The sequence below is a fragment of the Macrosteles quadrilineatus genome, unplaced genomic scaffold (assembly GCF_028750875.1).
Source record: "Macrosteles quadrilineatus isolate MER2022 unplaced genomic scaffold, UCM_ALF_1.0 Scaffold_2__2_contigs__length_208266976, whole genome shotgun sequence".
Taxonomy (NCBI): Eukaryota; Metazoa; Arthropoda; class Insecta; order Hemiptera; family Cicadellidae; genus Macrosteles; species Macrosteles quadrilineatus.
Window position 1 is genome coordinate 148,636,455 of NW_026542595.1, and position 13,428 is coordinate 148,649,882.

General features: G+C 35.5%; 1 protein-coding gene across 2 annotated transcripts in view; it reads left to right on the plus strand.

Moving 5' to 3' along the window:
• Positions 1-13,428, plus strand: part of LOC128987811 (arylalkylamine N-acetyltransferase 1-like) — a 98,513-nt gene that overhangs the window by 82,172 nt on the left and 2,913 nt on the right. For both annotated transcript variants that reach the window (XM_054408838.1, XM_054408837.1), the window contains 3 exons: positions 7,165-7,390; positions 11,283-11,470; positions 13,025-13,113. In XM_054408838.1, the coding sequence (XP_054264813.1) occupies positions 7,192-7,390; positions 11,283-11,470; positions 13,025-13,113 (476 nt within the window). In that variant the 5' untranslated portion in view covers positions 7,165-7,191. The remainder of the gene's footprint in view (positions 1-7,164; positions 7,391-11,282; positions 11,471-13,024; positions 13,114-13,428) is intronic.

A 13,428-nucleotide genomic window follows, 5' to 3' on the forward strand; every position in this document is an offset into this window, starting at 1 on the left:
AATAAGAGTTGTATTTTACTGCTTTTATTTTACATGCACTGTTATTAAATTGGATTTATACAACGACAAACCAGTATATTTACTCTGGAACAAACTTTACGTAATATTTTACTGGGAAATTTTAACTCCCATACTACAAAAAGGTGCTAAAAACATAACAATAACTGGGTTAAGAGTTAACAACGATAATACTTGATGAGTTATGCGTAATATGCTGTGATAAGATACTCTATGCTTGATAAGCAGTTTACAGCTGCAAGTAGGCAGAAAGCAGAAAGCAGTAGGCTACACGACTTCCAACACGACTGTGAGTTTCTTGTGCTTAATGAAGGGAAATGTTTGCCCATTATGCATGCACGTAACCTTGTGTTTTGGTTGTGTAAATAGCTTTTAACGTGTTTACTTACATTTTCTTCAGCACATAAAGTTTTAAAGTTAACGAGAAGTTGTTTGTTTGAAGTGCTTTGTTTGTGTCGGTGAGTTTCTTCACCTGACGGGATCAGTTTCAATGGATATGTGTGTGGAAATGTGATTTATTGTGAAAAGTTAGCGACAATTTGTTGAAGAACATTGCGATAAGTTCTGGTGAGTTAGTTTATACGTGACGGTGGATAAGGTAATATAAACGGGACTACTAAAACTACTTTTTCATTAAGCTCACACAATTTGAAAGATAACGAAACGTTCTTTGTGAAAAGTGAGGTGTTTGTAACGGCAAATGGTGTTTGAATACGAAAGGACGGGATTCGATTCAAGATATAGTGGTGTTTTGTGGAATTGTGTTTTTGTTTTTATTGATGGAAAGTGTGACCATGATAACTGTTTTGACAAGCTAACGATAAGTGTTGGTAAGTTAGCTCCCACGATTACTTTTAGATATTTTCTTAGGTATTTTATTAGAGCCTCTCAATGTGTTGTTTTAACATGAGTTTTGATAATGTGAAAATCTGAAGGACTACTAAAATCACGTTAGGATGAATAACAAAGTTTGAGAGATAACGAGACGATGTTTGAAGTGTTTTATTTGTGATGTTAGATATATTTGACACCTGAGGCCGCATTTGAGTTTTTAAGATATTGGCCTTAGAAATTTCGTAAATATTAATATGTTTTATAATTTATAATTTCATACATAACAAGAAGAGAAGTAATTGTACATTAAATTTAACAATTGGTTAAATTTATTACAGTTTGTAACTGACGGTCAAAACATTAAAACATAGCTTATTCACTTGGGTTGAACGCATTATTACTTATCATATGTTATCGCTTAAAATGTTTTACCTTGAATTTGTGTAATGAGTTGACGTACTAACCTGTTTCCAAAAATGTAGAGGCATCAATTGTCCATAAAATTGCAATATATTTTGGTATGTGACAGTAAGACTTATGTGTAACGTTATACGTATCTCATGAAGTATACATTTAATTTATTTTGGTTACTCCTGTGAAAAATGTGTTAAACCATGACATTTTAGAAACAAATCTAAATTGTTTGAGGTTCTCTTTTTTTCATAAAATGTTGTCTTTTAGTTCACTGATTTGTTCGAAAGTGTAGTAATTTGAATAAGAACTTGATCTTAGTAATTTGAATTAGAAGCAGTCTTGGTTATTTCTGTAAATATGTTTAACTATGAAGTTCTGGTGGCTTTAACGAATAAAGATTTACCGTCTATTTGACCGTTGGATACCCGTGGGGTTCCTTCATGGAGGCACATGTTACACTTACCTAAACCTAGTCATGGCTTTATTTTATTTAAAAAAACCTTCAGTAATCTTAAAGATAGACTTAGTTCTAATTTTCTAAGACATACCTCCCTACACTCAAGTGTTTACTGTTTACTATCACAGTGTGTGTTTTACGTAATCGATCACAGAGTGCGCAAACTGTTTGTTTACTGATGCCGCTGATATGGCTGTTTATTCGCCTTTGTTTCGTGTGGAAGATTGTGTATTTCTTAAAACTGCGATGAAAGTCTTACGCCTATGTTTTAACTCTTCCATTGGCCTCTAAGTCTTCGGATCGGTCTTCCCAAGACCACAGGTTGGCCTTTTGATGAGTTTAGTTGCGTCAATATTAATGAGTGAATGGCTTCGCGAGGTCGGTGGAGAAATAGGAGCATTGAGGGTTTTGAGTCAGAGAATTGGAAACTCCAGAGGTTTTGGATGTATATTTTTAGCAAAGTGCAAAACTTAAAATTGTGTTCTTTCTAAAACTACTTGATTGCCCCTTATTATCTTAATTGGACTGTCAAATATTTCGAACAAAGTAAACAAACAATATTAATGTGCACGTATCATTCATTTGTTGTATTTATTCAGTAATAAACTGTTGTATACAATCGATATGTCAGATTACGCTTGATCTATAGCAACCTGATGGTAGATACTTGTAGTAAATAGTTTGATGTAATCAAAGTAAGAAGAAGTGGTGATTAGTGCGCAGTAGTGAGTAGTGAGTAGCAGATGAAGTGTTGGTGTCACGCACAGGCATGCCGGGAGACGTGGCGACGCATGTCTACGTTACGACGTGAGTCTATGTTACGCTTCACACCGTCACATACAACGTAGTACAGCGTAGTACCTTTGACTACATAGTGTAGATATTTTACAGGATGTCTCCAAATTGTCTGGACATTTGTGGACTCGTTCCTTGGGCTAAGACAAACATAAAATGCTATATAAGTTTGGGTCTAAAATGCCTAGAGTTCTGTCTGTCGTTCTGTTTGTGATTTTTTAAATTAATTTATATCTTAGGCATTTTTCAAGATCGAAATTTCAAGGTTTGATAAGTGTGTAGTTTAGAAGGTAAAAAGAGCTTAAACAATTGTGTTCCAATATCTCAGGCCATTTTAATATGGCACCCACTTAAAATCTTTAAATGCCAAATTTCATGAAACTATTTTTAGGATCAACAAGATAGAAAATTTAAATCCAAATTAAATGAGACCTTGTTTGTAAAAATTGGATGACAAACAACCGAGTTATCAATTTTTTCTACATTCCATTATGCAATTTTAAAGGTCTACATACTGCTCTTAAGTTAAGTTTTATTAGATTGCGTATGTGGAATTTTATGTTTGTCTTAGCTCAAGGAACAATTCCACAATATATGTCATGACAATTTGGAAACTGTATAGTTTAAGAGGGGTTGACCCATGTGCAAATTTCGCAATTTAGTATTAGGATCAAAAGCTTGTTTCCGAGGCAAAATGAAGCCAGTGCAATATCATTTACTTTTTCAAAACTATGTATTTGTTTAGAACAGTTGAACAGAACTACTAGTTTACCCACATAAATCAAATCTACGTGACAATTGTCGAAAAATAAGCCTAATTAAAATACGTACCGAACATTTAATGAATTGTGTAGTCTCTTGTTTACAATCTGACTGTGGTTAAAAACCAATAGTAATTTACGTCAGCGCACCTAGTGGCTTGGTTCAAAGTGCATTTTTATAATGGGGATGAATAAAATAATTGTGCTAAAGTCAAAAGATGTGGTATAAAAAGGTCAACGGAGTTATCAACACTGCCTTTATGAAAATTGACGTAATTGATTTAAGCCCTCCACAGAGTACGTTTTGTCAATTTTATTACTGTTTTCTGTCAATTACTGAAACCGCTAATTAAGCAAGCAAAGCTCGAAGTAACACTTCATGCAATCTATACCATCCTATGAGTCACATAAACTATTAAAAGTATCAAAACAGAATATAGATCTTTGACAGAAACAAACGCTGTTAGTAGTTCATTCAACTATTTTATAATTTCAAAATGTCCATATTGATCTTCTTCAGTTTCTAAAAAATCAAAACTCATCACTCTTCACGCCGCCAAAGACAACGTAGTCGAGCAAAGTACAAAATATTTTGTAGACGTTTACATTACACACCTTAACAATTTGACGTCGCTTCACCGTTTAAATTTCGATAGTTACCGGGGTTCTTCGTTCGTTAGTATTTTCTATTGCTAGACACGAGGGTTTAATGATTTGTTCTTCATCGAATTTAATACTACATGCTGGATTGAGAGGCTCTCTAAAATCCTGGACTGGTGGCTCTAAGAAGCACCGTCAACGCAATACATATACCTCTTGACTCTTCAATATTTATGTAATTGTAGCCAAGCTATATCAATTATTTAGTATAACACTTTCGTAAAATACTATTTAAAATATTGTCGTAAAATAGTTGCTTTTGTTCTTTCATGAATAAATTTCGAATGATTAGGAATATATTTGTTGAAAAACAAGATTTACCTTGTTACGTTTGCTTACGTTTGAGCGTACTGTGTGATTCTTTAAATTAGAGTAAATACACTGTGCAGCTAATTACAATGAAAAAAATTAGGTATTTTTATCTAGGTTCGTCGGCAATCTAGGTTCTTTGAAACCAATAAGTAATAAAATTTAATATATACAGTAATTTTATAGTATAATGCTTACTTTATTGGTTGGCAGTTTATCCTGCATATACCTTGTATGCGTTGCTATCAATTAAAATTCATAACTAACTAGTTTCTAACTACTATAACCGAATTCTATATGATTACTCTATTTCAAATACAACACATTCAAGTTTCCCACTTTGTCATTATTACTAATTTTTACTCGCATAATTTAGAAACCAAGGAATTTGAATTACTTTATCATTGTTGTAACTTTATCGAATTAAGTTCTGTTTCCAAACTGTGTTTTTCTTTTTCATTCACAAACTTGCCAGGTATTTATGAATGTTAGATTAAGTATTATGTCACTCTTTTAAAAAATTATAATAATTCTACAAATGGCAATATGATAACAATAATGATAGGCTTGGATATATAACGAATGTCAGGAAATATATGGATAAACTAAGACAATAATAAACTTGTCACCATTTTACTTAGTCATGTCCTGCATAATTTAGCCACGGCTTGGTTCAACCATAGGCAATGGAGTTCATTTTTATTCCGGTTTCATAAATGAATATATCCTAAACGGAAATGTAACAACATCTATCATAGTTTTTGGATAGTAGACATCCCGTTTACATAGAGCTGTTGCTAGTTTTAACGAGGGTGTACCTGTATGATGTTCGGAAATAATATGCGATTGTCCCTTTTTCTTATTACATATTTTACCACTTTTAGTGAATTTCCCATAAAAAAAAACAAAATATATATTATTTTTTAGGGAATAAGCTATTACCGTAGTCTTATGGTAAGACCTGGTGGACCGATTCTCTTTTCTTGCTTTGAGGTCCCAAGAGGCCAAAAACACCATCCGTTCAAATTCATATTTGCAATACATTTCTTCCAAAACATTTTGCAAAGCATACAAAACAAATAATTTAGTATATTGAAGCTTTGTTTTGCGCTGAATATTTAACTGAATATTTCAAATTCCCATCTTATTTTTAAGGAAATAGGTAAACTATAGTAGTTCGCTTTTTCTGTATATATTTGATCAAATTTTTACAATTTATTTATTTCTTCCCAAACTCTATTAATAATTTACGGAAAAACAATCTTTTGCCTCAATGAGATATTTTAGTAAAAAATAATCAGTCAAACGTAAATTTGCAAGCTGCAGGTTTGCTGTGGCGTGGGTATTAATATTTTGACAGTTGATGGGGGCGTAAAACATGATACATCAGCCTCACTCTTATCATACCACATCGGAACTGGATGTGCCCAGATAAAACTATGCGTTCTAAAACTAGTTTTTTTTCCTTTCCCGATTAATCGCAAATGTAAGATCCTTGGGTGCAAGGGGTAGCCGGAGGAATCGAGTTGATTTTAATTTAGAATTTAGAAAAACAACTTTTTAGTTTCAGCACATCACGATTGGTTAGAACGGTGTCTAATTAAAAATAACCGGTTGAAATCGTCAATGTTTACAACGCCCGGTTAAAGCGATGACTGTTTGATAGGTATCCGGATGAAGGATACCACTTGGCTAAATAAAACTAAATCATTGATTAATCAAAATAGTTGTAAATTTACTAGATATATTATAAATTGCACATATTTACCGAAGTGTATCAAAAGGTGAAGCTTGATAGCTTCGTGTTGGTTGGAATTGATCCATAGAACTGCAAGTAATACTAGACGCCAACTGTACAACCAACACAATTTTTAAATTATTTTGTAATTAATGTATGTGAAGTCCAATAATTAAAGATACATTTTAATGAAAAATTTTAGATACCGTACGTAACATTGAAAAATTATTTTCATTCATCGCTTTAAGATACCTAAACGGCGATTTTAAGCTATCTGAATGTGAACTTTTCTTTCAAATATTTTCCAAATTTTGCATTTTACACTTTTATTTATTATTTTGTTTGTGATCACAATATAGGCTACACTTAAAAGTACTGTACAAAGTAATATAACCTTTCTTATGCATATATCTCATTTACGTCTCTGTGATACGTAAGTGCTCGTGCTACGCCCTACATTCGATCGTAGATAAACGTTAGGACTTACACAACAGTTAATGAGCTTCACAAGATAAGATTGTGTATATCAATTGTAATAAATCTAAAACAAACAAAATAACTGTTTGATGTTTGCCGAATAACCATATATAACTGATTCAGCCACACTTCCCCCTTTCTTCTGGTATAACCCAAAGATTTCTCATCCCAAACCTTTTGTTACGAGCGAGAAAATCTCAATCTAAAAATATTTCAAACACTAAGCCATACAGACAATTAATCATTTAACAAGATCCTACCCATAAATGTACAACCGATTTGTAAACATGCTAAAATACGTACTCCCGTGCTCTTGTTAACAAGTTGACTACCAGCCGGCATACTCCTCTGTATGCGGTGACTTGTGTTACATGGAAGGAAATGTGTTAAGCCTACCTCACACTTTGATCCCTCCGACATCTATTCTTCCCTTTACCGCTTCTCATTCTATTCCAAGTTCGCCCTCTGGAAAATTTCTCGGAGAAGGCAAACTTGTATTTCGTTCTAGGTGTCAGGAAAACTCTCTTTTCCCTTTCAGTTTGAGCATTTTTTTTCACAATGCAATGTTCTAGGACACTAATGTTTTGATCCCTCCAACTTCTTTGTTCCTGTTACTTTTATCTCACACTCCAATTTCTTTGACTTATCATATGAAACTTATCTTACGATCACCATAACTCTAATCTCCTAATATTTTCCAGGTGTCCGAGTCCGCCGAGCCAGCCACTATGAACGGGACCGTGAACAAGTCTGCCATAGACTACTCCATTGTCCCCATCAGCAACCGGGATAGCGACCGCGTGCTTGACTTCCTCCGACGGTTCTTCTTCCGCGACGAGCCCCTGAATGTCTGCGTAGGACTTCTGGACGGGCCCGAGGAAACTTGTCCGGATCTGGAGCAGTACTGTCTGGACTCCATCCCGGACGGTGGGTACCGTAGTGGGGAAACCCTAGTACCCTATAGTAGGCACCTATCTCAGTTTAGGTTGATGCAGACTACTTGAAGGTAAGGGTGGAACAGGACAGGGTGTCACACCATTATCCTGTTGGACCTCTCAGCTAGACTGCCACAACTTAACCTAAGACAGGGTATAATAGGTAATTTTATTCCCTCCAGTGGCTGAAATGGACTTTTTCATTATTTTCTTGGAATTTTCTCAGAACCAAGAGCACCATGCGGTTACGAAAGCAGGCTGAATATTATGGTTTAGATGTATGTCCCATACTCCCATAGACAAAATTGAACTGTGTACTTTATTGCGTTCTCTACTGAACTTGGTTTATATTGTACCCTGTTTTATAAACCAAATACCCTATAATCTGTGTACCGCACCACTACCGGTGTGTTGCTGGGCTCTAGATGTTTACGTCTCGGACTGTTGTTGTTTCATGATGTTCCAGTTCAGGGAGCCGAAACTCCACTGGAATGGGGATGTTCTAGGACCATGTGCACTTCATCGGTGCAAAGTTCTATTGAGAATGGCTCTGTACCGCTTTCCCAAAAAAACGTTTAAGTGTCAATCTCTTTTATCTCCTCTAAATATGCCAAAGGCGTAGACAAGAGATAAAAAAAAACTACCCTTCCCAACCACAACCCACTACGTCAACTCCAAGTAGGCCAAGCTCTTAAGACGTTGGTGTCGTTTCAAGTGACCTGATACTCCAATTATCAGAAACCTTACACTTTACACGCACACACGCACACATTCACACTTCACCACAGTGTTCGAGTGGAGTTAATTTTCTTTCCATAAATTATCGTTTGTTGCATTGTTATTGTATGTACGGTGTTAGATAAAAATACGATCCTTGTAAGTCTATTCAAGACATACATTCAGAGCTACGTTCAAAACATATAAATTACTAGCTGTAACCCGCGGGCTTTGCCCCGTTTAACTTCTTAATTTTCAAGATAAACTCGTTCGCATGGCTCAATTACGTCCTGGTTGAAGTTTGTTCGCTACGCTCACTCGCCTTTAGGTTGGAGCTCGTTCGCTCCGCAAACTCACCTTTAGGTTGGAGCTCGTTCGCTGCGCTCACTTGCCTTCAGGTTAGCTCGTTCGCTACGCTAACTCGCCTCCAGGTTGAAGTTCGTTCGCTACGCTCACTCACCTTTTGGTTGCAAATTAGCTGTTGTCATAAATGTAAAAGAAATAATAGTGCTGCACCCTGTTGGTGATCCTTGTAACTTTAATGCTATTGAACATCATAGAACAGAACCAACTTGTTTAATTGAAACAGCTGTTAGGATTCAATAATTCCATTTCTCATAAGGTTAACATGGGAAACTCCAGAGCCACTGGGGCGGAGCCCGAAAGCATTTTTGAAATAAGAATATGCCTATATGTTAATCGGGAATGTGAGCTATCATCATGCCAAATTTCAGCCCAATCCGACCAGTATTTTTCGCGTTCACTTGTCACAAAAATACATCCATACATCCATACATCCATACATCCATCCATACATCCAAACTTTCTCATTTATAATATTAGTAGGAAGTAGGATTCCAAATTAATATTGTAAGTTTTTGTATTTCAAGGCAATCGACCCTACCGCTAAGCTATAGTGTAGTATGCCTTTAGTTTGCGTTAAAGAACTCTTGGCATTCATTCATTCTCGATTAATGCTGTGATTCCAATTCGTCTAACCATACCATACCTCGTTCTAAACAGAGTGGAAAAAAGTCCCGGGGTTGTTAAATATTTCAAAAAGTAATATCATAGACTTAAGGGAGTATGTTTTATCCATGGTAATATAGATAGAGCTTTAAAACTGGACATTAAAAAGTTACTGGACATTAAGATCATTTTAACACATTATTCAAAGATGCGCTACCTCTTCAAGGGGACGGCCTACTAGGATTCAAAAGAAAATCTTAAATGTAAGCACAGATTGATATGCACATCAAATCAAAAATCTTTGTTAGCAAAATACAATGCCACAAACTCGAACTCAATCGTGCAACCGAGTCAAAAATTACAGCTAAACCTTATTCAAAGATGCATTAAATTTGCATTATTGCTATTATACGCTACCTCCTCAGGGAGGCCCCCTCCTAGAAGTTGCAGAAAAACATAAACGTATGCATAATCGATACGCAAATAAAATTTAAGGTGTTTTAGTAGAATATAATACCACAAATTTGAGCTTAAAAGAACAACCAAATAAAATGGCTTCTTGATCAGCATTGTACGTGTTATTAAATTTACGGAAAGTAAATAAAAGAAACGTCTTATAACACTTAAAACATATTTACGTATTACTGTTACTCTCAAGATGGTAAATATACAAAAAAGATGGTAAGTGGTGATCGATTTCGATTGGAAACTCCGTATATTTACCGTCTTTTGAGTAACAGTATAAGCGTAAATATATGTTTTGCATTATAAGACGTTTCTTTTATTTACTTTACGTATAAAATGGCAGCCGTTCAAAGACTCAAAATGGCAGATTCAAGAGATCTTTGTACTGCTGCGATTTTTGACTTGGTAGTCCCATAGACTAACCAACACATCTATGGTACGTTTGAGTCCAAGTTCGCGGCAATATATTCTACTAGTAAAGACCTTTAATTTTATGTGTACATCAACCTATGCTTACGTTTAACATGTTCTTCTGACTTCTAGTGGGCCGTAAACCTGAAGAGGTTATCACTGGTATCTCTTTTATTGCCCAGTAACTGTGACCCAGTTGTAAAACTATTACTTTTAGAAATATTTAACCGTTCCGGGTGTCGGGACTTTGTTTCCCTGTATACTATTATTATGTCATTGTATAAACGCGCCACTCTGCCCTTTCTACTTGTACGAGTGGTATCCTGAAAACGCCTTCATTTTTACTTTGGCTGTACTGCAAACTGGACGATCTGGGGACAAGCATTCGCGATTTCCAGGCGCTAAATTCGTAAACACTGTCAACGTTCGATCGTTGACTGTAAATCCTTTTGATAAATCCTTACTTGTAAAATTTGGTAGAATAAGGCAGAAGCTAGTCAGGTTTGTCCCATTTCACAACTAAAAATTTTAATGTTTCAACTATTTCTTAATCGAACTTTTTGAACTTGGTATCGTTTCATAGGGAATTAAAAATGCTAAATAAAAGTGTTCTTTACATTCTTTAATAAAACCAGCCATTTCTTAGTAATTTATGTTTAAAAGATTAAAATGGCCACCATTTGAAAATTTTAAGTTGAATCAAGATGAATTTTTTTCTAACATGGGTCTCTTCTACACATACCAAGTTTCATAAAGATCGGTTGAAAATTTTCTTCTTTAATAAAACCAGCCATTTCTTAGTAATTTAAGTTTAAAAGATTAAAATGGCCACCATTTGAAAATTTTAAGTTGAATCAAGATGCATTTTTTTCTAACATGGGTCTCTTCTACACATACCAAGTTTCATAAAGATCGGTTGAAAATTTTCAAAGATAAAAATGTTTATGTATAAAATACAAAATGGCAGATATCTGGTTTACAAAGCGATTTTGGGAAAATATTATTCTTGATTTTCTTTTTATTTTGACCCAAGGGATCACTACGTAATAGCTAAATTCATTTTGCCAAAATATGCATGACAACTAAATATTTGATTAGTGGGATTGGAACATGGGACCTAAGGGAATAAAACCCTGAGCTATAACATATAATACTAAAAAAGATTGTGCCTATGTACCTCTGCACCCCTATCACAAAAATAGATATTGGTAAACAATATAATAATTGTCTCTAACCTTGATTGAAAATCAAATCAAAATCAAAATCTCTAAGCTTTGATTTTGTTTTTTGCTAAAAGCTTGATACATTTTTCCTCCTTGAAGGTGTGTCCCTGATGGCCGTCAGCCCCAGTGGTAAGCTCTTGGGAGTCTGCATCAACGGAGTCCTGTCTCGACAGCCCGAGGATTGTGACAAGGACAACACAGAATGTTCCAATCCTAAGTTCGACAAGATCCAGAAGCTGCTCAAGTTTGTCTACAATGAGTCAAACGTCTTCGGGCAGTTCTCAGAGGTAAAAATCAGCTCATAAAGAACAAGAAAGCAATAATCAAATTAGTTTGGGATTCACTAAGGAAGGAAAATGACACAGAATTGTTTCTTTTGAAAAGAGCCTTCTAGAAGTTGATGTAAGCAAAACGTTAATTAGATAAACTTAAGGCCGGCCACACACAGAACCAGGCGGGTCAGGGCGCGACAGGGCACGACGAGACGCCTGACTTAAGCCCTGTCTTGTTGCTGTCATACACAGAATGAGGCAGGGCGCGTCAAATAAAAAGTTTAGCCCCCATAAACCTGAAAATTATTATAGGATTTTTTATTCCTGAGCCTTGAGCCGATTTAGCCAACTTTTAAATTTGACTTTATACTTGGGAGCAGAATAGAAAACAAAATTCAAAGTCATACCTCCAGAGGAGTGGTTTTTGAACCCTTAATATATGAACGATGGCCCTCTCTTTCCTCAGTTATCAATACCAAGCTAAATTTATTCAACCACTGTAGTAATATCATCACTGTATAGACTTATCAAAGGGTGTAATCTTTGGTCGTATAAATTGTTACAGTCTTGTATGTAAATTGTATCAGTTGTAAAATAATCCTTATCAAAATTAGCCCGTAAGGGATTAAATCACATGACCGTGCATGCGCAGAAAGTTCTGCCCAGCAGCGACTTGCCTCGGGGCATAACTTTGGAGACCTTCGCATTTTGCCCTGAGGGCGCCCGGGGGCGTCTTTTCGACGTGCCCTGCCTCGCCTGGTCCTGTGTGTGGAGCTCCATAAGCGCCCATGCAATTCCCGTCGCACAAGACGCACCGGGGCAAAATGCCCTGTCGCGCCCCGCCTTGCCTGGTTCTGTGTGTGGCCGGCCTAACATTTCACCTTTTCTGTCTCTTCTTCACATATCAGTGATTTGTGGGACAGGAACATGTGGGAACAGTGTTCCAACTCTCCTTTTTCATAAAATCCTATACATTACTAGGCAACCCGTGTTTTTCCTGAAACATTGTGTTAGCGTTCCCGCACTGGAAAGTTTATGACTACGGAAAATGTATAGAAATCATGATGATGATCATTCTTCTCTATACCTTGTGGTAGGAAGGTAAATTTCCTTGGAATACTAAAAATTATAACTAAGGATCTAAGCATTATTGGCTTGCAAATATCCCTAAAAATCCTTCGGATAAACCTAAACCAACTGAAAAGTGAATAAATATAGTGTCATTTGTGTGATCAGTTGCATGAGTTTGAAATCCATGGCAAACATATTATGTTAATGCATCCTGACCATCACTGGATCCAACACTGGTTGTGATGATCATGTTCACCATATTACTTGGTACTCAACCTTCCACAATATATACTAAAATCTAAGAATTTGTGTAGGCCTGCAGATAATAAACTGTATAATTGAAAATGTCTATCATAAAACAGAATCATAATCCTTATAATATATGAATACTGATTGATGATGACACATTCAAATTCTAATATTCTATTTTATTTTGTTCCTTTATTTCTGTTTGTAGCAAGCATAAGTAGTTATATTAATGTACTTTTTCTTTGCCAGGTTGACAAACTGCTAGACATCAGGGTTTGTTCCGTAGATGACGCTTGCAGAGGGCACGGCATTGCCAAGAACCTCTTTGAAAAAACTAAGTAAGTTGATCGTTCAAATTTGTGTTTCAAAACGATTCCCCTCAGAGTTTAATATAACATGAGGGGCATACAGCCTATGCCCCCTCCAAAAAAATGCAGACAGTGTTAACAATATTTAAGTAAATTTTCAGAGTATGTTCGAGGATCTCCTGGCTGCCTTATTTAAATTGTCTTTGTAAAATAAAAGATATTTACATAAGACATTTTAAGGAATCAAAACTCATGATATCAGAGAAGCATTATCAAATCTTGGATGAACAATTTTAATCTGGGTTTAAATAATTCAGAGATAAACCCGTATTTAACTATGTTTAA